General features: G+C 35.9%; 3 protein-coding genes across 5 annotated transcripts in view; all 3 read right to left on the bottom strand.

Moving 5' to 3' along the window:
• Positions 1-24,687, bottom strand: part of LOC142349483 (thioredoxin domain-containing protein 5-like) — a 47,478-nt gene extending 22,791 nt beyond the window's left edge. Inside the window, exons 1-3 of the mRNA XM_075401072.1 lie at positions 24,315-24,687; positions 12,665-12,773; positions 3,846-3,973 (exon numbers count right to left, since the gene is read on the bottom strand). Of these exons, the coding sequence (XP_075257187.1) occupies positions 3,846-3,973; positions 12,665-12,773; positions 24,315-24,652 (575 nt within the window). The 5' untranslated portion in view covers positions 24,653-24,687. The remainder of the gene's footprint in view (positions 1-3,845; positions 3,974-12,664; positions 12,774-24,314) is intronic.
• LOC142349487 (serine/arginine-rich splicing factor 7-like) overlaps positions 1-26,104 on the bottom strand; it is a 398,530-nt gene that overhangs the window by 36,021 nt on the left and 336,405 nt on the right. The gene's annotated exons all lie outside the window — the stretch shown is intronic.
• On the bottom strand, positions 5,622-12,108 carry LOC142349485 (uncharacterized). Of its 2 annotated transcripts, XM_075401075.1 has the most exons (4): positions 12,029-12,108; positions 11,339-11,814; positions 10,736-10,849; positions 5,622-5,907 (listed from the first exon to the last, which is right to left on the bottom strand). In XM_075401075.1, exons 2-4 carry the CDS (start codon positions 11,770-11,772, stop codon positions 5,667-5,669), a joined length of 789 nt encoding a protein of 262 aa, XP_075257190.1. In that variant the 5' UTR covers positions 11,773-11,814; positions 12,029-12,108; the 3' UTR covers positions 5,622-5,666. The 2 variants fall into 2 exon arrangements, with proteins under 2 accessions (XP_075257190.1, XP_075257189.1); XM_075401074.1 differs by lacking the exon at positions 12,029-12,108 and having other exon boundaries at positions 11,339-11,856.

Below are 26,104 nucleotides of genomic sequence, written 5' to 3'. Positions count from 1 at the left end.
TGAAGTGCATTTAAGTGACTTTCATATCGGATTCTTTGACAAAAAATTTAGCTTCCGTAGTCAGACATCTCTTCATAGAATCTTAGTTGTTCGCAAAATTCTCATCAGTTCAAGCCATGAACAAATCAAATTGTCATGTGGGACAAACTTTGAACTTGCAACCCATACAATCAGTTTTTAATGCCAATAAATATTGAAAGTTGTATTTGAATTCAAATACAACTTAATGAGATATGTACCAGATAGCACTCAGCTTATCGGACAGCAGGCAAATTTGTCTCCAATAATGTACGAATTGAAAGTACAAAAAATCAATTACAGCCTGAAAATCGCCACGAAAACGCGGCTCAGTCATGTAATCCCAGTAGCCTAGATTACGAAGAAAAATTGAGGCAGAGTATAAAAGAGTCTACAGATGAACAAAAGTAAAAAAAAATCAACCGATTAGACAAACAATAGTCCAAACGTTATCTACGCCCTTGTTTCTACAAATTTTCAACCACTCAAAATTTAAGCATTTACGCCTAAAATGCACTTTAGCAATCAGTCGATTTCAACTTTTGGAAACAGCTGGCAGATTGCCAGACGCGATAGCTTCGTAGATCTGCAGTCTCCATAAGAAAGTAAGAAGACAGACCGAAAAAATTATTCCTTTCATTAAGGCTGAGATGTTAAGTTTTGACTAAGACTCTGTATAATTTATTTCTGCTTCTATTAGCTGCTCTTAAATCACCTTCATTAAGAGTGAGGCACATCAACTTGACCTTACCTCTTTGAATGATAAGGTCAAAGTCGACTTCAGAGTGAGGAAGTCAATTTTGAGAGTGAGGTAAGTCACAAGTGACCAAAAACTTGAGACCAATCACGCGAATGAACAAAAAACTCGCTCCCCAAAGAGTGAAAAAGGACGTCACGCACGCAAGTCTGTTGAAATTGCAAGAACGAAAGAACAAAAGGCAGATTTGAAGTGATTGTGACGCCATATGGTCGTAACAAAGTCTTGACGACGAAATAAAAAAACATAGCAGGACAAATCCTGGACTACAATCGAAGGATTTGAATTAAATAATGAGAAACTTTGAACTACTGCATATCTACTGACCAGCGTATCAATTAACATTGGCAGCCAAAAAGGCAAACAAAATTGGAAAACTAAAACAACCGAAACAAAAACAATATAGTCATTGCTATAACTCAGCTTATACCTTAAAGGTCAAAATTTATCCACTTAAAAATACTTCTTAACCCACGCACAAGCCTTGAAGGGGTTGTTCATTGGCGCCACTAAAAAACATTATAAATTATCCAAAAAGTGCAAAATTATTTTGAAGTTTCTAAATTCTGCAAAATATTATGTTCAACACCACTTCGGTTGCCTGCTCCTCGAATCTGTCCAGTAGCACATCAGCAAGACTCTACTTTAAAAAAGTTAGCCCTAGAAGATTGATAAACGCAGACAATGTCCCCTGCCGATGGCGATGGAAATTGAATAATGACAATCAACATCAAAAACTTTGAAAATTGCAAGTTTTATCAAAAACTGCTAAAAATAGTGATGTTAAAATGTATAAAAACCATTCCATTACTACTAAAAACTATAGAGTAACCTAATATCAAACCCTAGTAGAGGTTCCTTTGGCTGAAAAATCTATGGCTGAAAAACTCAAATGAGAAAACTTGAACAATTAAATTTTATAAAATTGTTAAAATTCCATAAAAGTAAAATGTTGAAAACAATTCCATTGCCGCTAAAAACTATACATTAACCTATTATCAGACCCTAAAGGAAGTTTCTGGCCCCTAAGGCTGGACAAAACTGATAAAAAATTGGTACACTTAAAAACTTGAAAGCCATTCCATTTCCATTTGAAACTATGCCGTAACTTATTACCAATTCCTCGAGGAGTTTTTATGGTCCATGAGGCTGGCAAATCAAAAAACCGAAGTTTTCAAAAACTAAAATGCAAACATTTGTATCATTTTGCATATTTATGTTTGTGGTACCAAACATATAGCTCACAAAAAGGTCATAAAAAGTGATTATGCCTCGCAATACACCTGTATCAATATTAAGAACCTCAATTTCAAACTGGTCTGCCAAAAAAATTCGAAGAACGACGAAAAACGCGATAAAAGGCAACATATTTTGGGTTAAATTCCGAAAAAGGACCTTTTAACATTGGATTACGGCCTTCCCAGCAGCTTCACCATTCTAAATAGTTGAGGGACAACTATAAGAGGCTAAGGACCTCTAATGAATATTGATGCCCGCTGAGTTTTACCTGTTTATCCCGTTTTGAAAGCTCAAAGTGATGAACAAAGGTGTGAAAACAACTTACAAAAAAACATAGCAGGAGAAGTCCTGAAAAACAATCCACAGAATTGCACGAAAGACTCAGAGGAATTCTACCTGACCAGCAGATCAATTGAACAATGCCAGCCAAAAAGATAAACAAGCTCATCTCAAAAGTTGAGAAACTAAAGTAATCAAACAAACTAAATAGAAACAATCATTGCTAAAACTCTTGAAGCTTTTTGCCTAAAGGCCAAAATTAATTTATCAATTTAATTATACCCATTAACCCATGCACAAGCTTTGAAAGAGGCTTATTGGCCACTGAAAAAAGAAAAACACGAGAAAAACAACAAATATTCAAAAAAGGAGAACTGAAAAAATTAAGGGAAGTTTCTAAATTTCGCAAAATTAACCTTATTAGTCTTTGGAATCTGTCCACTAACAAATCTGCAAGACCTAAGAAACTTTCATTAGCCCGCAAAAAATAAAATTGATGAACTCAGAAAACGTCAAAAATTTGAAATCAGTTGCAAATTTATAAGAAATATTGCTAAAATTCGTGATATTAATATCTTCAGCACTTTTTCGTTAACTCCAGAGTCTATCCATTAACCTAAATGTAAGCATTAAGCAGTTTCCATTGGCTCAAATAGGAACATAACAATAATTTTCTCTAAAAACTTGTGATATTAAAATGTTCAAAATCATTCCATTGCCCCTAGAAACTATGCAATAACACATAATCGAACCCTGGAGGCGTTTAGCTGGCTTCTGAGGCAAGAAAAATTGAAAATATTTTCAAAAAACTCTTTTATCTTGCAAAAGGCCTTTATCAACTTGGACATACTCCAATTCAAGAGTAATAAAAAAACAACTCGAAAATTGACCATTTTGAGCTCAAAAAATCCTAAAATGGCATTTTAACCTTCAATTAGGTCCATCCCAGCAGCTGCAACACTCGAGAAGGTCAATAATGGCCTCAGCTATCGCTTAGCGGCTATCAATAACCAGTTTTTGATTTAAAAAACCCACTAACGTCGGACGAATTGCTCTCGAGCGACTGGCGCGGCTAGAGAAACTTTTATAGTGCAAAGTCTTCTGACTAAGGAGGGGTTCGAAACTGCAACCTCTCTGTAAAGATTCGGTAACAGTGACCTCTACGCTACACGGGCTATGTACTGTCTTCGCGCATAATCGCTTTTATTTTTGCAACGGACTTTCTGAATGCGAGCAATTCAAATATCATAAATTCAAAGTTGAAAAAGTCACTCGAGAATAGAAATCGCAAGAATGTTCTAGAACAAAACGGTTAGGCACATTTTTCACAAAAGGCACACAAGTTTGCAATAATTGCTTCAAACTTCCTTCGAGAAGAATTAATGTTAACACTTGAATATGGAAATAACAAATTGAAACCTCCAAACAGTTCGTCACAAGAAAACTAAGTAAAATGGGCATTCAATAATATACAATAAAAATTCTTCCGATTTCAAATCAAAAATCTTCCTAAATAACGACTGTGTATACTTTATGCCACAACTGTGCTAACCATGGAGCGTAAAACTTGATAAGACTATGTCCCGAACCAACTCCCTGCGCAAAGTTGCACTCTTTCAGTTCCAGAAGTCCGTTGTCCGCTCTTGGCAACTCACACGGTTCCACCGGTTTCTCCGGTTCCTAAACACCACATTACCAGAACTACCAGGTCAATATTTTATGCAGCAGGTTAAAATCATAGCACAGTTGATAAAATGTTTTCTGTTTTAGATTGAGAATAATGACTGCTTTAAAAACGTCCAGAAAATTTGCAGGCTATGCTATTTGTATATTTCCATTTAACGTAAGAAAGTAAATTAGTAGATCTCAAGACCGTAATAAGGAAGAAATTAATTAGCATTTCTACAGCCTACATCAATTTTCATGGCATAAGTAAATAATCTTATTTACTGGAGCCGGATTGTTGCAAATTATTTCTCATTTTAAGATCTTCAAATTTCTGGCTCGACTGCTGACTGACTTCAGCATCGAGAAGGAAAATGACATCAAGATTTTAATCAAACTTAGCGCAGTAATACATTTCGTGTTTCGAATTCGAAGGCCAATAACACCTATATAGAGGCCTTCTTGAAAGCATCAACATTTTAAAAATTTTAACATCTCAACTATGCGCAAATTAAATTCAAGAATGGAGATTATACTGAGTAATGGAGATTATATCGAACAAACTGTTCATCAGTATTTCACTATACTTTCTGACATCTGTAACTTGACCTAAACACAATTTTGTTTATAGTTATGCTTATTATTATAGTTGGAACGTATCCAGTTGGAATTGACAAAATTTTGACTTCCAGTTAGCTAGCTCTGAACTCAATTCCAGGGAAAACTCGTAATTTAATTGCAGGGCCAAAGACTCGTTCCACCCGAGCTATTATCAACTTGTTTTTTATGCTTGCTGAAGACATCTATCCAGTAACAAACGCGTTCAATGTTCACTGCCAGAATATTTGTCAACGCTAATAAATTTTGAAATAGGCTTTTTGACATTTCGGCAGCTTCTATGAATGGTACAGTAACATTACCATGTGCATGTTGAGTGCAACATTGGACATTTTAAGTATCGAGCCGGTGAACATACAAAACAGTCCCAGAAAATAGTCCGAAGAAAACAGACAAAACAGTCCTGCTCAAAGGGCTCGTTAGACAGATCAAAAAGAAAGTGCATCTTTGATCTTGAAAGAAAGCTTTAAAGTCGGAAAATCAAAATCACCGTGGCGCAAGAGTTAGTGATCTGGACTCACATTCGGAGGTTGCTGGTTCCAGCCCGAGTGGGGAAAAATGTTTTCGTGAAAATCAGAAATTGAGGATCAGAAAGCGGGAAGCACTGGGAAAAGTGTTAAAATCCGGAGAATCCGGCCATATCTTGTCTTTCGTTCCCGCTTATTACGTATTCGTATAAGAAACCAAATATCAAACATTTAAAGATATTATCTTTCGTCCTTTTTAAGCCGACTGTCATTAGCTCTAACCACGTATATGAACACCTTTTAACAATTCTTTGAGCACTTAGGTTCAGAACGTTTAGTGAGTTCCGCCCGCCGTTATAAACAAATATTTTTAGCTGGAGACTAAACTACCTCACACAGTTGCAAAAGTATTGGCAAGGCGAACAGCCTCGCTCCAGATTTTTTGTCTTGAGTCACAAGTGAAAGCTGTCATAAGAACGCATCAAACCATAAAACATGCTAACAAACACTAGGGTTACGTCTGTATATTCATGCCAATGCGAACCACTTTCCTAAAAAAACACTGGTTTCAAAAAGCAGAACTTAGAACAATAAATTAATTTTATATATTGACAAATATAACTCTATTTCCAGTTATTTCTTCTGAGTGAATGCGCCTTCTCTCGCAACTTTCGCTCTCGGTATGACTTTGTCTTTGCTTTGATCACATTCTCCAGCTCGTCCGTGAATTGAAACAGCTTCACTGACACCAATTTCAATTTGCCAACAAAAGTAGTTGAAATTATTTGCACTTTTCCATCTCTAAGTGCTGCGTTCAGACCCAAATCGTAGCCAAACTCCACCATAAAATGACCTGGTAGCTCACTAGAATTCCGAGCTAACATCTCGCTTTCGATATTTATTTATTTATGGGTGACAGAATGCAGCTACTGTTGAGTAGAATTAAGCTGAACTAGGGTGAAAAAAGATATTAGGCAGATGGAACTTGTAGCCATAAATTTTTCACTTGATTTCTAATTTCAAAAAATTAGGCAAAAATTAAAACACTCTAACGAGACAAAATGCACCCTGCTGTCGATGCAGGTACAAATCACAGGAAAAAAGTTCAAAAAACTTCCCAAACATTGAGATACTTCTCATAGTCAAATTACCATGCACCCATTTGCGTTGCAGAAATGATTCCAAAATGAAAACCAACAAGATATATATTTCACTAGCGGAAGGAACAGACTTGATTCTCATTATAAATTGACAAAACGCAAACGTTAACTATTAGCCTTTTCACAGAAAATCTGATCAACTGATAAAAAATCTGCCTTAAGAGATTTAAATAATTCCAAAATCCTGCATACATTTAGGAATCCTGCAATGCCTTTGAATAAACTTTCAACGACCTAGAAAGAAAACGAAAAGCCCCAACAGACACGGGAGAGAGAGCTAGGAATATTTTCAATGATGGGATTCGACTCTCCAACTTTTAGTTTTCAAGCCTTGTTAGTAATAAAATAAAAAACTGGTAAGTGCAAAATTGAAAGTTTCCAGATTTCGCTGTGAAAAAAGTGTTCAATCATTTTTGTCTCTGGCGTTCTGTCAAGTAACCCATCTGCAAAACTTAAGTTTCGTTGGCCAGTAAAGATCGTTAAACTCGCTAAGCTGAAACAGATTTGAAAGGCTCTAAGAGCAGTTAATGCCCGCTGGGCGCTGGGCCTGTTAAGTCCTTTATGATAAAACAATTCTACTAAAACTCAGCGTCAATGAGTATAAAAGATTACGCCACATAACAGCAGCTAAAGTGCGGCATGAACAGAGATAGAGAGAGAGAGAGAGAGAGAGAGAGTGTGTAAGAGATAAAAGGTGAACAAGAAAGAAAAAGAAAAACCCCAACAGACACGGGAGAGAGAGCTAGGAATATTTTCCATGATGGGATTCGACTCTCCAACTTTTAGTTTTCAAGCCTTGTTATTAATAAAATAAAAAACTGGTAAGTGCAAAATTGAAAGTTTCCAGATTTCGCTGTGAAAAAAGTGTTCAATCATTTTTGTCTCTGGCGTTCTGTCAAGTAACCCATCTGCAAAACTTAAGTTTCGTTGGCCAGTAAAGATCGTTAAACTCGCTAAGCTGAAACAGATTTGAAAGGCTCTAAGAGCAGTTAATGCCCGCTGGGCGCTACCTGTAAATCCCGTTTTTGAGGACGAAAAGTCAAATGGGTCAGGCAAAAAATCGCATTAAAAAGACTTACATAATTGCTACTAACTTCGTTTGAGAGCGATTAAACAAATAACGTCGGACGAACTGCTGTCAAATAAAAGGCAAGAGCTCGCTTCTGTTGAAACGTGTTCGTGCTTAGCCGAGGGTTCATTAGCTGGGGCAACACATGGCTCCAAAACCTAATTAGTTCATTTTAGCTCGCCCAAAATTCTTAATCCAAAAAAGCAAGCTCAAAAAGTAGCTGAGAAAAAATTGACTATCAGATAAAAGCAGAAAAATAGAACTTTTGCCCGTAAAAAATTGCTCTCGAAAAGAAACTGAACAAACGTCACTTTCGTTTTCAACAGTTCAAGCTTCAAAGTTTGAAACAACTATTTGTTGTGTACATTTGTTTCGCGCACGCAAAACCCACTCGCAAACTGAGAAATTAACCACACTAAAAAATAAACCAAAGAAATGCGGTAAAAGTCAAGACGCTGTCTTTGACCGACCACAAATCCCTACATTACCTTCAACTATTTCACAAAACTTTAAAACCGTCTAATTTCAAACTTACTATAACATAGATAAACACTGCTTAAAATTCTCTCACTTTTTCGGTCAACAAAATTTAGGCAACACTAAAACCACTTAAAATCACGCCAACAGACGCGGCCCGCACAACTGATTAGGAGAGACACTTCTTCAATAGTTTTCCATTTCGTTTTCCATTTTCCATAATGTTTGCGTTTGAAAAACAGTCCAAAGTCTTTAAAATCCTTTAAGACCCCTTAAAAAATATGAAGTATGGAAAACAATTTAATCTAATCGTTGTGACAAAAAGTTATCATTTACACTACGTACCCTAAGAAAACAATTCTAGTACTATAGTTTATTAATCTATTCAAACTGTGTCCTCTATTTCTAGTTTTCGTTGGAACCACTTCAGTAGAGATAGTAGACAATTCTATTTCAAAAAACCATTCGATGACTGAGCTGCAAGACAGTAAGCACAGCTGAAGTCTCAAGCCATACAGAAGCACTGCCAACTCGCCTATCAGGCCCTTCTTTTTGCTATGCTGCAACCGATTTTATATTAGCATCAAGCTTTACTTCGGAGTGAGAGCAAAATAGATCACTCAAAAATGAAGAACGATAGCGTGAAAAAGTCACTTTAGTCAGAGAATACTCTAGAAGAAAAGCGCAAAAACTGTCAAGCCAAAAATTTGCATAGAAAACGACAAACACGTTTACAATAATTGCTATAAACTTTGTTCAAGAGCAATTGAAAGTCAAACACAATCGGTCATGAAAAAAGAACCAAACATCACTGGACATGCGAAGCCTGCTCTCATCACATACAGGTCCTTGATTTTCTTTCAAGAAAGACAAAAATTTCGGTTTTCCCATTATAGCCCCTCCCCCAGCTTAGAGGGCATGTAGCCTATAGCCTCCCCCAATCATGGTAATTATACCATAATGGTGTGGCTAAAATTTCATGGGGGGAGGGGGCTATAATGGGGAAAGACCCAAAATTTCTACAAGCGAGTTGTTTACTGGAAGGCAGTGTGTAATTACACTGCCAAAAAACTTTTGATAAATAATTCGGCACATTGAATAAATCCGGTTGGCTATTCGAACGCAGAAATGGCATTGAATAATGGGATTTATTCTATTCTTTATATGTTTTACGCCCACAGTTGCACGTGCTATTTTTTACATAGTAAAGTGCTATATTACATATAGTTTGTAACTGGGGGCGTAAAAACACTGGGGGGAGGCAAAACTGAATAGATCCGAATAATGCAATCTAAACTCCCCTCACAATTGCGACAACAGAATGACGTTTCCAAAAACAACTAATTGTGAGAAGAATGTTGGATCAATCAACATATAAGGTGGAACTTAGATTCTTGTTATCTCTTGAGGCAAGTGCTATCCAAGAAAAGAAAAAGCAAAATTTGATTGTTATATGGCAACGAGAAAAACTAACTCAATTCGTGGCCAAGGAAGCAAAATTGTTGCCTTCAATGCAATGCCTTGGCGCTTCGTCGATTAATACTCTCAAATTTATGAATTCAAATCGCTCAATCGGGCGATACATTTTCGAATGAAATGATCTAACTCAGTTTGTTTTTAAAAAAAGAGAAGACTGCAATAACTGCTTCAAACTTCGTTCCAGAGCAAAAAAAATATACACTATGGTACCAAAAAGCTACGTACAGCATGATTTCTGCTTTCAAAGCACGATTTGTGCTTCATAAGCATAATTAGCGCTAAGGCGTGAAAAAAGGTGTGAAATTTAGAAGTTTTAAGAGAAATTTCATTCTCACTTTCTCCGCTTAAACAGAAAAGATGGTTAAACCACTTTGTTCTTTTACCGTTTGCCAAGTTGTTACGCTACGAGATGTCGGATTTTCAGGGTCTATAATACAAAAGCAACTCAACCTGAAATCAAGATCCAGTGCACAGTATGCATACAAATCTTACCTGAAAAACAAGTTTCGAGGCCCAAAAATTGAGCGGAATTGTCAAAAAAATCAGAAAAAAGTTAGTTGCCGATGTTTTGAAAGATCCCAAAACCTCACTGGAGCTCATTCGAGTGGCTCATAACGCTTTCTCTTGCTACGAGACAATTTTGAGAGGTACAATTAGACGAATTCTCAAAAATATGGCGTTTTTTCAGGAAATGCTGCAAAAAAAGTCGGTTTGAAGAAGAAACGCAAGTGTTTTCGTTCAAAATGGTTTATCAATATACTCAAGAAGCCGTTCTCATTCTGGCAGAATGTTGTTTTTACTTATGAAACAAGGAAACAAGGGTGCGCATCTCGAGCGACGGACTTGTTAGAGTTTTCTCGACATTTGAAGAAATGGAACGAGATTTCTTGAAAATTTGAGTTCAGACAAACGATCACTTATGTTTTGGGGTGCAATACGATCAGATGGACGCAAATTGCTTGTTAAGTGTCCACACAAGCTGAACGCTGTCGGTTATTTGGAAATTTTGAAAATTAACGAAGAAAAAATGCATTTCCTGGGCATTATTTTTCAACAAGATAATGCTCCTGTGCATAAATCAAAGATTATCGGCAATTTCTTCCAAGAAAACGAGTGGAACGTACTGGAATAGCCAGCATACAGCCAGATCTGAATCCTATTGAAAATTTATGGGCGATTTTGAAGCAACGATTACGAAAACAGTTTTTTGGGAACATTTAGAAAAAGTATGAAATTTGGAATGAAATTGACGCAGACGTCGTGAGAAACCTGTACGGAAAACTAAACAAACCGTCTACCAGACGTTAAAAAAGCTAAAGGTGTAATGACTCGTTATTAGAGAACAAATTTGAACTCAAAATGTTTATTTGTTTGTATTGCTTTTTAAAAAATCTTTAGGTGTACGTAGCTTTTTGGTACCATAGTGTACAAAATTTTGCGCCAAACCATAATTTTCCCCTTTTGCTACAATTTTCATTTAGGGTCAACTCGGAATATCCATCCGTTCATTTTGCATCCAATGTCACCAGTTGGAACCGAGTATTTGGAGACGTTGAGCACCTGTCCAAACTTCTCGAAGTATTCCATAATTGCACTGCAACTAAGCAGCCTTCCATCAGTCCTTATAATATCAACGTCGAAGGCGGACGTAGACAGCGAAAAAGTTTCGAAATCCTTTTTGTATTTTTTATATTAACCGTATGTTGATTAAACACGAGCTTTGTTTAAGTCGATTCATGATAAACAATTGCAGACAAAATTCAGCTACATCTGCATGTACTACGCAACAAACAATAGACTTAACAGATTAGACTATGAACTTTTGAAATTTGCAACCGCTAAACCAGAAGACTTTCAAGCAAACACAGACGCATGTGATAAACGCGGTTGCGTTCAAGTTGACAACGGAACGGAAATGAACAGTTGGAAATTGATTTATTAAACTGGTGATCTGATGTTTTATAAACAGTCATGGTAACCAAGTTAATTGTTAATTCAAGTTTCTTAATCGTAAAAACAAAAACGGATCAGCATTTTATTTCATTAAATTGTCAATTATTTCAGATTAAAAGAAAGATTTCTCCTATTTTATCTAAGCCCGCCGCTTCACATCGGATCTGTCTTGATAATGAGCTTGCTTCCCTTCGAGGCAGCAATTGGGGTATCGATACCAGCAAACATCCCGATGCCGCCATCACCATTTCCCATTGCATCAATAACTTTCAAGCCAGTTTTCAAAGCTGCCCGGGGATCATGAACATCGTCAATTTCAACCGACACCTCAGAGTAGAAGTGAGATCCCATGTCATCTTCCTTATTACAGCTAGGCGAGTCAGGTTTCCAATTTAGTGACATTCCAAAATTGGATTCAACTAATCCCTCGTTCTTTCCAGGAGTTGTTGAACATTCCAGAGGGGATTCGCTGACAAGGCGATCGATTCCAAGGTCTATATAACCAGAATCGTCCTCAAGAACTGGCTTCAACGCCGGAATTGGTAAATCGTCATCGGTAAGAACTGGCTGCTCAAGATCCAAAGTTGTCATCGCTTAGTTTTAAAATTTCTTTGACAGAAACGATGATTGAAACTATAGCGTGTCCCATAAAGTTGAAATAAGCGAACGTTTCAAAAACGACAAGTTAGAGTTCAAAGATCAAAGTTCAAATTTAAAACATGTAGAAAAAATTGATGAATGAAAACTCAATGGAGAAAACGTTGACAGTCAAATGAGCACATTGATGCTCAATTGCACGCTTTTGTTGTTTTCGAACGTTCGCTTATTTCAACTTTATGGGACAGACTATAATAGTAAACCAATGTGCAGTTTGAAATAATGTGATCGCACACACTCAAGGTCAAGTTTCGAGATTTCAGCCTCTAAGAATTCTCTATATATATAGTCAGTCCCATAAAGTTGCAACGCTTTCGAACGTTTCAAAGGTCAAAGTTCAAATTTAAAACACACAGATATCTAGCAAAACACTGCGCATTTGCATGCCCCGAGCTTTCCGAACGTTCGCCTGCGGTGCAACTTTATGGGACTAACTATAGTCTGTCCCATAAAGTTGAAATAAGCGAACGTTCGAAAACGTCAAAAACAAGCAATTGAGCATCAAATTGGTCATTTGAATGTCCACGTTTTTTCCATTAAGCTTATATTCATCAATTTTTTTCAACATGTTTTAAATTTGAACTTTGACCTTTGAAATCAGTCCAGTGGCTTTTGAAACGTTCGCTTATTTCAACTTTGTGGGACACGCTATATATAGCGTGTCCCATGAAGTTTGAAATAAACGAATGAAATAAATGATGAAATAAACGAATGATGAAGTTGAAATAAACGAATAAACGAACGAACTACTAAACCTGGTGACCACTATACCACAGCAACACCTTAACATTATACTTAATACAATTCATAAAATCACACATCTTACCACTGAGTCGGGATCCAGTATTCCAGCCGCAAATTTCTCAAAAGCTTCCACCTCTCGCGATCCGGCGTACTTTATACCATCTGGCTTGCCTTTCTTATAGAACTTCAGTCTAAAACAATAACAATTAAATATACAAGATGAGGTGGAACGCATTCCTCTCAAACGTAGAGGGTTTCATGGCAAAAGTTTCATGGAGCTTTACATGAGTAAGATATCCATGAAATACTTAACAAGCTGTGCCATAAAAAGCATTCTACATTCAAGTATTCTTACTGACAAATTAGATGTGAGCGGGCATCCCGGTTGACCTTGGTTTATTTAAGTATGGAGAGTTCTTGGGCGAGAATTAAGCAGGGCCAATATAGTTGCTACCAACTTCGTTTGAGAAAAACCTAAAAATGATTTAGACAGGCAAAACACTGAACGCGTTTACTAACGGAACGTGTGCCGTTCCATAATCCGCACAGGCAAATAAAAGTTATCAAAAACTCTTTTAATGGTCAATCTTTATTTCTCATTTAATTTAATTCAGCGGGGAAAATTGAATCTTAATCCCGGAATCTTTTCGCATTATGACGCGGCAATTATTTCTTAAATACATGAGAAAAAACTTGCTGCTGCATCTGTGTTTCAGCGTTTTTCACCATTTGCAATTTTTTTGAATCATTGTTCACTCAATTGACACAGCGGACATTCAAAACGCTACACGTTATTTCATCACATTGTTTCAATTGACCCAATTCAAACTGTTGCATATGTTGCAAATCAAATGTTGCATATTTTGAAGCAATAAAAAATAGCCACTTTCAAAAAACTAATATTTCTACTCTGGAAAAATGAAGCCCCCTGTTCCCAGCTATTTCGCACTCTGAGATATCCAAAATGCAAGCTAGAGTAAAACAGGAGCAAAATGCTAAGCTGGTTTTTCTACTCAGTTGGAGGAACTTTATCAGGCAAAAGTTTATGCAATAGGCCAAAACACCGTTGAAAAATTAGAAAGGTAAATGAAACAAAATGAAGCAACTGTTTACTTTTTTATTACGTTTTTGTTTGCTTTTCAAAGAATTGAAAATAATTAACATACACTGTGGTACGAAAAAGCATCGTTCACATGGAGAACTTTTAAAAAGCGCCACAAAAATAAAACAATAGAAAATTCAAACAAGTTCAAATCAGTTGTCTGAACACGAATCATTAAATCTTTAGCCTTTTAACATAGACGTTTTCTATGGTTGACTTTTTATTTCCAAATTTTTCCAAAGGACTCAATTTTTATAGTAGTTTGATTATAAATGTTACTTCAAAATTGTGCATAAACTTTGATTGGATTTAGATCGTGAATATTGCTGACCGTTCCTTGACATCTCGCTCCTTTCCGTTAAAGAAAATGATGACATTTCTTATGAACAGGAGCAGCTTCTTGATGAAAACAAGGTCTTGAAAATTCCATTTTATCGGTAAATTTTCAATTCTATTTTCGTTCATGATAGATGACAATTGACGGAAACCTAATGCTTGTCCCCTGTAAAAGTAAACAATATTAATTGATTCAATTTTCTATCTAAATTTTTCAATTTTTACTTCAAAAATAGACATAACAAAAATCCGCACTTGTTTGAAGGGCGTTTAACGTTCTTTCAAACCAAGTGATAGAAAATGATTTTTTCACGGAGCTTTCATTCTTCCAAATTTGGCCGACGTAGATCTTGAGTGTACAGAGTAAATAAATACGCGCTATTTCTCAGAAACATAATCGCACCTTAAATTTTGACATAGATTCTAAAATAAGTTCGTTTAACAATTTTAAAAAAATCTAATAGTAAAACCTATCAAACAGAACAGGATTCAGCTGTATGATTTTCAGGTTCTTGGATTCATCGGCACAGATTCGCGACCATGAACTGATGATGGCACTGAACTGATCTTTGATCAGACGAAATACCGGTCAAATGAGCATCAAGAAGTGTCGTCTAAAGACCAGTTGTTGGTCCGATCCCTTTAGTCTAATTACGTTGCTAAATGTGAACATCACTATGATCCATATGACTTTACACGTTGCTTAGTTGCTTATGTTATTACTTTGGAAGTTCAATGACTGGAATTGAAACTTTGGTAGATAGTTGTTTTTACTATACAGCTTACTGCTTTCGATTTTACGGAAAACACCAAAGAAAGCGACAAATTGAGCCACGTCGAAGTGGTGAAGGGAGAGATATGTAAAAAATTGAAGTGAGAAATGATACTGGAGCAACTTTTGGTTTCAGATTTTCCTTTCCTTTTGCTATAGTGATTTTTAATGAAGATGATAACATTCAAACTAAACAAAATTTAGACATCATGAATACTTCTGCCCTTTAAATATGCATGTGACCGTGCTTACATGTCAGCACATGTCCGTGTTTGTGTGCACCCGTTACAAATATTCATCAGCATGGGCGGGTTTTTATTTAGAGGAGAAAGAGGGGGTGGTAGTGCGGGAGAGGGATTCTCTCAGCCTCCTCTTCATTTCCGAGTCAAAAGATTTGTACTTTGGGGTGCTACTTTTTTAACAAGATATGCAGCGGCTGCGCTTTACTTATAGAAAATCAATACAAGGCCATATTAAACACTGGAGTTCTAATAGCTTGACAAGCGAAACTTAATGCTACATTCTATGGAAGTCAAATTCATTTGTTCACTTCATCACTTTTGTCAACATTTATATTTAGTAGCTATTATTAGTACGTGATTATGATACATGAACTGAAACTCAAACTCGAATTACCTCAATATAAGCAAAAACGTTTTACGAGTTATAAACGACTTAAAGAAATTGCATCAAATGCTCTACGATAGGTTTGCGAATCAACCTGCAGTTGATACGGAGTATTCGAAACTTCCTCATGGTTGACAAATTTCCTATGACATCAATTTTACACAAAAGACGTTATGGAAATTTGTTTAGATTCTGTCGACATTTTTATCTGCAACCAATCAAAAATGCGATTTTGACATGTAAAACCACGTGACTAGCAGGATAAAAGGGGCTCGAAAAACCACCAATATCAGTTGAACATTGCAAATTTGGTCATATTCAACTGACACACAGTAAGATTTGAAGCACATTAATTTTAATAGTACTTAATTCTAATTTTAAAAGAAGTAATTTTTATAGTACTTTGATTATAAATGTTACTTCAAAATTGTGCATAAACTTTGATTGGACTTAGATCGGGACTATTGCTGATCATTCCATAACATCCCACTCCTTTCCGTTAAAGAAATTGATGAAATTTCTTATGATCAGGAGCAGCTTCATGATGAAAACAAGGTCTTGAAAATTCCATTTTCTCGGTAAATTTTCAAGATTTTCAAGTAAACAAGAACCCTTAGCTTGTTTGAAGTTCTAACAAACAGTTTCCGTCCATATGACTCCATTCTAACCCAAAAACAAGTGCTCGCTAAATAGAACGCAAATTTTTTGGTCAAGAAATCTTGTTCCATTTCTTAAAACAAACCTTCCGCTAGTGAGGCCTTGAGCTTGCTACTTTTTCGGCAACGTTATATTTAAAGCTAGGTTACCTTTCTTTCTCCATGAAAATTGTACTTTACAACAGCGCGGCGAACAACAAAAGAAAAAAGTAGCTCGGCCATCTTTTCTAACATAATGAAATCTTGTTTAAAATTTCACGCCTTCCTTCACGTCTTTGCGCAAATAAAACGTTGTGAGCAAAAATAATGCTTGAAGAGCTCAAATTGTGCTGTATGTAACATTTTGGTAGCATAGTGTAATTCTAAGACGATTCTTCAATTCTTAAATTAAATATCTCTCAAATTTGAACTAATCTTTCCCTTCGCATTGATCGTTAACTGAATGGTTTCATTATCTGTAGTAGTAGCAAAAGTAGATTTCGGCAGCTCTCAAGATAATGATTAAATTCGTTCAGCAAGTGATAAATTTCACAAAATTGATCTGATTCTATTTTCGTTCATGATAGATGACAATTGACGGAAACCTAATGCTTGACCCCTGTAAAAGTAAACATCATTAATTGATTCAATTTTATATCTAAATTTTTCAATTTTTACTTCAAATATAGACATGACAAAAATCCGCACTTGTTTGAAGGGCGTTTAACGTTCTTTCAAACCAAGTGATAGAGAATGATTTTTTCACAGAGCTTTCATTCTTCCGAATTTGGCCGAAGTAGATCTTGAGTGTACAGAGTAAATAAATACGCGCTATTTCTCAGAAACATAATCGCACCTTAAATTTTGACATAGATTCTAAAATAAGTTCGTTTAACAATTTCAAAAAATCTAATAGTAAAACCTATCAAACAGAACAGGATTCAGCTCTATGATTTTCAATTTCTTGGACTCATCGGCACAGATTGGTGACCTTGAACTGATGGCACTGAACTGATCTTTGATCATACGAAATACAGGTCAAATGAGCATCAAAAATTGTCGTCTAAAGACCAGTTGTTAGTCCGATCGCCTTAGTCTAAATACATTGCTTACTGTGAACAACGCTATCATCCATATGAGCTTACAAGTTGCTTATGTTAGTATTTTGGAAGTTCAATCACTCAAATTGAAACTTTGGTAGACAGTTGTTTTACTATACAGCTTACTGCTTTCGATTTTACTGAAAACACCAAAGAAAGCGACAAACTGAGTCACGTCGAACTAGTGAAGGGAGAGAGATGTAAAAAATTGAAGTGTGAAATGATACTGGAGCAACTTTTGGTTTCAGATTTTCCTTTCCTTTTGCTAGTGATTTCTAATGAACACGATAGCATTCAAACTGAACAAAACTTAGACAATAATGAATACTTCTGCCCTTTAAACATGCATGTGAGCGTTCTTGCATGTGAGCACAAATCCGTGTTTGTGTGCACTTGTTACAATTATTATCAGCATTGGCGGGTTTATACTTAGAGAAAGAGGGGATGCCAGTGCGGGAGAGGGATTCTCTCAGACTCCCCTTCATTTCTGAGTCAAAAGATTTGTACTTTATATACAAGGCCATATTGAACACTGGAGTTCGAATAGCATGACAAGCGAAATTTAATGCTACATTCTATGGAAGTCAAATTGATTTGTTCACTTCATCACTTTTGTCAACATTTATATTTAGTAGCTATTATTAGTACGTGATTATGATACAGGAAGTGAAATGCAAACTCGAAATACCTCAATATAAGCAAAAACGTTTAAAATTTCACGCCTCCCTTCACGTCTTTGTGGCAAATAAAACTTTGTGAGCAAAAATAAAGCTTGAAGAGCTCAAATTGTGCTGTATGTAACATTTTGGCAGCATAGTGTAATTCTAAGACGATTCTTCAATTTTTAAATATTTCTCAAATTTGAAATAATCTTTCCCTTCGCATTGATCGTTAACTAAATGGTTTCATTAACTGTAGTAGTAGCAAAAGTAGATTTCGGCAGCTCTCAAGATAATGATTAACTTCGTTCAGCATGTGATAAAATTCACAAAATTGATCGGATTCTATCTTCGTTCATGATAGATGACAATTGACGGAAACCTAATGCTTGTATCCTGTAAAAGTAAACAATGTTAATTGATTCAATTTTCTATCTAAATTTTTCAATTTTTACTTCAAATATAGACATAACAAAAATCCGCACTTGTTTGAAGGGCGTTTAACGTTCTTTCAAACCAAGTGATAGACAATGATTTTTTCACAGAGCTTTCATTCTTCCGAATTTGGCCGAAGTAGATCTTGAGTGTATAGAGTAAATAAATACGCGCTATTTCTCAGAAACATAATCGCACCTTAAATTTTGACATAGATTCTAAAATAAGTTCGTTTAACAATTTCAAAAAATCTAATAGTAAAACCTATCAAACAGAACAGGATTCAGCTCTATGATTTTCAATTTCTTGGACTCATCGGCACAGATTGGTGACCTTGAACTGATGGCACTGAACTGATCTTTGATCATACGAAATACAGGTCAAATGAGCATCAAAAATTGTCGTCTAAAGACCAGTTGTTAGTCCGATCGCCTTAGTCTAAATACATTGCTTACTGTGAACAACGCTATCATCCATATGAGCTTACAAGTTGCTTATGTTAGTATTTTGGAAGTTCAATGACTCGAATTGAAACTTTGGTAGACAGTTGTTTTACTATACAGCTTACTGCTTTCGATTTTACTGAAAACACAAAAGAAAGCGACAAACTGAGTCACGTCGAACTAGTGAAGGGAGAGAGATGTAAAAAATTGAAGTGAGAAATGATACTGGAGCAACTTTTGGTTTCAGATTTTCCTTTCCTTTTGCTAGTGATTTCTAATGAACACGATAGCATTCAAACTGAACAAAACTTAGACAATCATGAATACTTCTGCCCTTTAAACATGCATGTGAGCGTTCTTGCATGTGAGCACAAATCCGTGTTTGTGTGCACTTGTTACAATTATTATCAGCATTGGCGGGTTTATACTTAGAGAAAGAGGGGATGCCAGTGCGGGAGAGGGATTCTCTCAGACTCCCCTTCATTTCTGAGTCAAAAGATTTGTACTTTATATACAAGGCCATATTGAACACTGGAGTTCGAATAGCATGACAAGCGAATTTTAATGCTACATTCTATGGAAGTCAAATTGATTTGTTCACTTCATCACTTTTGTCAACATTTATATTTAGTAGCTATTATTAGTACGTGATTATGATACAGGAAGTGAAATTCAAACTCGAAATACCTCAATATAAGCAAAAACGTTTAAAATTTCACGCCTCCCTTCACGTCTTTGTGGCAAATAAAACTTTGTGAGCAAAAATAACGCTTGAAGAGCTCAAATTGTGCTGTATGTAACATTTTGGCAGCATAGTGTAATTCTAAGACGATTCTTCAATTTTTAAATATTTCTCAAATTTGAAATAATCTTTCCCTTCGCATTGATCGTTAACTAAATGGTTTCATTAACTGTAGTAGTAGCAAAAGTAGAATTCGGCAGCTCTCAAGATAATGATTAACTTCGTTCAGCATGTGATAAAATTCACAAAATTGATCGGATTCTATCTTCGTTCATGATAGATGACAATTGACGGAAACCTAATGCTTGTATCCTGTAAAAGTAAACAATGTTAATTGATTCAATTTTGTATCTAAATTTTTCAATTTTTACTTCAAATATAGACATAACAAAAATCCGCACTTGTTTGAAGGGCGTTTAACGTTCTTTCAAACCAAGTGATAGAGAATGATTTTTTCACAGAGCTTTCATTCTTCCGAATTTGGCCGAAGTAGATCTTGAGTGTACAGAGTAAATAAATACGCGCTATTTCTCAGAAACATAATCGCACCTTAAATTTTGACATAGATTCTAAAATAAGTTCGTTTAACAATTTCAAAAAATCTAATAGTAAAACCTATCAAACAGAACAGGATTCAGCTCTATGATTTTCTATTTCTTGGACTCATCGGCACAGATTGGTGACCTTGAACTGATGGCACTGAACTGATCTTTGATCATACGAAATACAGGTCAAATGAGCATCAAAAATTGTCGTCTAAAGACCAGTTGTTAGTCCGATCGCCTTAGTCTAAATACATTGCTTACTGTGAACAACGCTATCATCCATATGAGCTTACAAGTTGCTTATGTTAGTATTTTGGAAGTTCAATGACTCGAATTGAAACTTTGGTAGACAGTTGTTTTACTATACAGCTTACTGCTTTCGATTTTACTGAAAACACCAAAGAAAGCGACAAACTGAGTCACGTCGAACTAGTGAAGGGAGAGAGATGTAAAAAATTGAAGTGAGAAATGATACTGGAGCAACTTTTGGTTTCAGATTTTCCTTTCCTTTTGCTAGTGATTTCTAATGAACACGATAGCATTCAAACTGAACAAAATTTAGACAATCATGAATACTTCTGCCTTTTAAATATGCATGTGAGCGTGCTTGCATGTGAGCACAAGTCCGTGTTTGTGTGCACCTGTTACAAATATTCATCAGCATGGGCGGGTTTTTATTAAGAGAAAGAGGGGGTGGGAGTGCGGCAGAGGGATTCTCTCGGCCTCCTCTTCATTTTCGAGTCAAAAGATTTGTACTTTATGTACGAGGCCACATTGAAAAATGGAGTTCCAATAGCAAAACAAGCGAAATTTAATGCAACATTCCATGGAAGTCAAATTGATTTGTTCACTTCATCACTTTTGTGAACATTTATATTTAGTAGCTATCATTAGTACGTGATTATGATACATGAAGTGAAACTAAAACTCGAACTACCTCATAATAAGCAAAAACGTTTTACGAGTTATAAACGACTTGAAGAAATTGCATCAAATGCTCTACGATAGGTTTGCGCATCAACCTGCTGTTGATACAGAGTATTCGAAACTTCTACATGGTTAACAATATTCCTATGACATCAATTTCACACAAAAGACGTTATGGAAAACTGTTTAAATTCCGTAGACATCTTCATCTGCAACCAATCAAAGATGCGATTTTGACATGTAAAACCACGTGACTAGCAGCATAAAAGGGGCCTGAAAAACCACCAAAATCAGTTGAACGTTGCAATTTTGGTCATTAAACGACACGCCTCGATTTGAAGCACATTTACTTGAGCGGTAAATTACCTGTTATTGTGTCTAGTTTCGGTAAATCATCTTGCTGATTGAACAGTTTAACTTAACTTTGACTTGTTGACAAGAGCATTAACTTTGATATTCTCCAACTTACTTTCGAAACAAAGTTCCTATGTAAGACAGACTTTGTGCAAAGCCTTTTATTTAAAATTTGAGCTAACAAAAATCAAAATTTTGATTGTTTCAATTGAATCAAATTGTATTCTGAGCAAACCATTTAACAGCAAAGCTGAACGATTAGTTATTGGGACTGATTGTGAATCCATTAATGCAACGTTAATCTACATAATATCGGATAATAAAGTTCACAAAAGTAAATTGCAAATAAGTAAAATCCGAACAGATTTGAAAACGCTGAAACGAACTAAGCGAAGTTTTCCTTATGTTTGAAAGGAGAGCCGCCGATACAAGATATGTTTACAAATTTTATTATTTTCGATTTTACTGAAAGCACCAAAGCAAGCAAAAAATTGAGTCACGTCGAAGTAGCAAAGGGAGAGAGATGTAGAAGAAACAAGAACTGAGAAATGATACTGATACAAACTTTTGGTTTGAGATCTTCCTTTTCTATTTTATTTTCCTATTGCTAATGGTTTCTAATGAAGACGATAACATTCAAACTAAACAAAATCATGAATACTTCTTCCCTTTGTTGCTTTTGACGTTCATGACCCAAGTTAGTTTACTTTCTCCTCCAAATTTTTCAGAAGTTTTGTCTCAGAGAATTTTTGATCGCCATTTGAAGAACAAGTTGGGTTGACGATTTGAATTATTTCCCAATTTTCCTGTTGCGTAGTTTTGGATTTCCTGTTGCGAAGTTGGTACCAGAGATAATTTAATAGCCGGCAGTTTTTTGCTTTTGAAACTCAAGATTTAAACACTCCCGGCAGATTGCCAGAAAATAGCCTCCGTTGATTACAATAAGCATGATTGAGATCGAAAGAATAGATATCGAAAAAATTTTGTACAAAAACATTTTTTAAGTCGGATTTATTTTGGTGGCATTTCGGAGTTGAACATACTTCTGTTTCTTAGAGAGAGGCTACTATCCATACCAATAAGCATTAGAGATGGTAACTAAGACTTGTACGAACGACGTTCAAATAGCCGGCATCTAAAATTAGGCTTTATGGGTTTATCCCGTTTCTATTTCTGACTTCAATTTTTTTATACTGACTCTGTTCATTTTGAATTGCTTTGCTGAGCAACTGATGTTCAAAATCACTTTTAGCAGAATGAGAGGAGAAAGAGGTAAAGCGAAACATTTTTTGTTCGACCAAGTAAAAAAAAAATTAGGAGCGCCATAATAGCCGGCTGAGAAGACGAGGGCGGCTAAAAATTGTTAAAAGCGTGAGTGAGCATTTTAAAAAATTTAAAATTGGGCTTTATGGGTTTATCCCGGTTCTATTTCTGACTTCAATTTTTTATACTGACTCTGTTCATTTTGAATCGCTTTGCTGAGCAACTGATGTTCAAAATCACTTTTAGCAGAATGAGAGAAGAGAGAAAGTGGTAAAGCGAAACATTTTTTTGTTCGACGAAGTAAAAAAAAAATAGGAGCGCTATAATAGCCGGCTGAGAAGATGAGGGCGGCTATTAAAGATTGTAAAAAGCGTGAGTGACCACTTTAAAAAATCTTGCAACCTTTATTTGGTTTAGATTGGTTTTAGGTGCTGAACAAGGTCCTCTAAGTCCAAATCTTTCATTTAAGATAGCTTTTGATTGGAATTTCTATCGTGTAAGTGATAAGCTATCGGGTAAGCTGGGTTGGAACAGTTGTGCTTCGAACAACATACGATTTCTCTTGTCTGAATTATATAACTTCTGTATCAAGAGTTGGTAGCTTAGGCATTAAAGAAGTCATTTTCAGTACGTCTCTCATTTGAATCGCCTGAAAAACGTTAACAGAATTCTCACCAATTATAGAAAAGGTCGTCATAAAACATATAAAACTTTTATATTTGGGGAAAAGTTGTTCACAATCCAAAAATGAAAATATTTTTGACGTTTGTCCAGGAGAATGCCATAATCATTTAAATCTCAAGTTTTAGCCTCGGGATAGCAAAACCACTAGCAATCCTTAAAATTTGCCAATAATAAAGCTTTTCAATTCTTTGAGCTACCTAGATCAATTTTCAAGTTTTCTTTGAAAATTCCATTTCATTGAAAAAGTCACCTCTCAGTATCACCACTCCCTCTCCATAATAACCCCGACGATTCTATCATTTCATGTCAACAAACACGCAATCATCCAAGCTAAGCAAGCAATGATCAAACAAGGGCTTCGAAAAGCGTGAGTGAGCACTTTAAAAAATCTTGCAACCTTTATTTGGTTTAGATTGGTTTTAGGTGCTGAACAAGGTCCTCTAAGTCCAAATCTTTCATTTAAGATAGCTTTTGATTGGAATTTCTATCGTGTAAGTGATAAGCTATCGGGTAAGCTGGGTTGGAACAGTTGTGCTTCGAACAACATACGATTTCTCTTGTCTGAATTATATAACTTCTGTATCAAGAGTTGGCAGCTTAGGCATTAAAGAAGTCATTTTCAGTACGTCTCTCATTTGAATCGCCTGAAAAACGTTCACAGAATTCTCACCAATTATAGAAAAGGTCGTCATAAAACATATAAAACTTTTATATTTGGGGAAAAGTTGTTCACAATCCAAAAATGAAAATATTTTTGACGTTTGTCCAGGAGAATGCCATAATCATTTAAATCTCAAGTTTTAGCCTCGGGATAGCAAAACCACTAGCAATCCTTAAAATTTGCCAATAATAAAGCTTTTCAATTCTTTGAGCTACCTAGATCAATTTTCAAGTTTTCTTTGAAAATTCCATTTCATTGAAAAAGTCACCGCTCAGTACCACCACTCCCTCTCCATAATAACCCCGACGATTCTATCATTTCATGTCAACAAACACGCAATCATCCAAGCTAAGCAAGCAATGATCAAACAAGGGCTTCGAATACCATCTCTTAAAAATTGCTTTAAAGCATATGTGGCATTAAACCTAACGTGGCATTAAAACTTACGTTGGAAAACCAGATACACCGTGCTTTTTGCAAGTATACTGTTCAACTGTACAGTCAACAACTCCGATTTTCATCAATGTTCCCTCAATGTTGTGCTTGGAACAAAAATTGTTCCATTTCGGCTTCAATCGTTTGCAATGTCCACACCAAGGTGCATAGAACATGACAAAATAACTTGAACTTTCAACAGATTCCTCAAGATTTGCTTCATCTAGAACTTCACACTTATCGAGGCCGTCCACTTCCGGTTCAGAATGCACAAAATTGAAAACGCAAAATAAAAGATTATAGAACAAACACAAGGATAGGGCCACTGTCTTATTAGTAATGTAAAGCATTTCAAATAACTGAAAAATAATACAAGTCACTGACTACAGTGATAAGGAGTACAATATAACTAAAACGGAAAAGGAATGTTCTGTCCAGAACACAGCTTGGCACTGCAACGTGCGGCATTTTCAGCATCCCGCAAAGAAGTTCAACAAATGCCAGAACTAGATAAATTATTACTTAAATAGTAATTGAAGCAATTATTTAAACAAAAAGTTTGGAACTGGACACATACTAAAAGCCAGACCGGAAATTATTCCTTAAAGAAAAAGAAAAAAGTTAGCCGACCTTCGTGTGAAACGCTCAATCTACTATTTACAAAAAGAAATCTTTGAACGAACGAAACCTTAAGAAGTCGCAGTGTTCAACGCACCATTGTTAACCAATGTCAACTAGTGGACGACATGCCAACTCCTATGTAAAGTACTAAATTTTACAGCAGTCATCGTCAGATATGAAAATAAATGGAAAGGAAACAGGAAGAAAGATAAAGCTTATAAACAGTCTATGAGCACCAATGTATACCCAATTTTCGTAACAAATTTTTCACAGATTCAGCATTTTATGAGCCGGAATGGCATCCATTAACAAGCGATATAACAGGCATCCACGAACATGAACTTGCGCTTGTTTAAAGGTGTTATCACGAAACCGATTACTGCATGTGGATTTCTTCGTACATGTGGCAACTGCAACTCCCGGGTGAAACAATTGGATGTGTGAAATTGAGGGCGAGCCACCCTTGGTCGTCCATTAAAGCTTCTCATACAATTCCTATTACTACTACTTGCCAAAACAAGCTGCCCCAAAGCTAAACCAGCAGCACCGAAGAAAAGAAAGAATTATTTATCAAAACCAGTAGCTAGAACTTAAAACAAACCGGATAAGAAACACCAATGAAAATTTTTGGATTACGACGGCAAAACTGAGTAATATAATCCAAAAATCGTGAACACTGAAATAGCAATTACAAAAGCGAATACTAACAAAGATGTACATTGAACTTTTCCACAGAAGCTACAACGAATTTGAACCATGCACATGGAGAATATTATGCTCATGTGGAAATTGTAATCCGCATCATAAACTAAAGTCATTTGTACAATGAAGGGAGTGACGCCCCCATTGCAAAATCCTTTCTCACTACTACAACTACTATCGTATAAAAACGGCGATCGTTTGACTTTGGAAGTAGCCAACTGGAGTTGACCGGAGTGTGTGTATGTACGTGGAATGAGGTCAAACTATTGGGGGTAGGGTTGCGAAGGCTAGACGAGAGGGTGAGGGGGTACTAAAAATAAGAACCATCCTTGAAATCATGTTTTTCTTATTCTCTAAAAATCGAAAGGGGGAGTATGATCCACCCAATGGACGGAACAGTGAAACCCCAACTATGAAACATCACAGCAGTGTATTTAAAATTACCAAATCGTATTTTTCACAGCTAAGGGTGTGAACTG

Source organism: Convolutriloba macropyga, chromosome 11, assembly GCF_964194025.1.
Source record: "Convolutriloba macropyga chromosome 11, txConMacr16.3, whole genome shotgun sequence".
In the NCBI taxonomy this organism is placed as follows: Eukaryota; Metazoa; Xenacoelomorpha; order Acoela; family Convolutidae; genus Convolutriloba; species Convolutriloba macropyga.
Note: the sequence above shows the minus strand (reverse complement) of the source record. Positions and strands in the feature narration are given on the sequence as shown.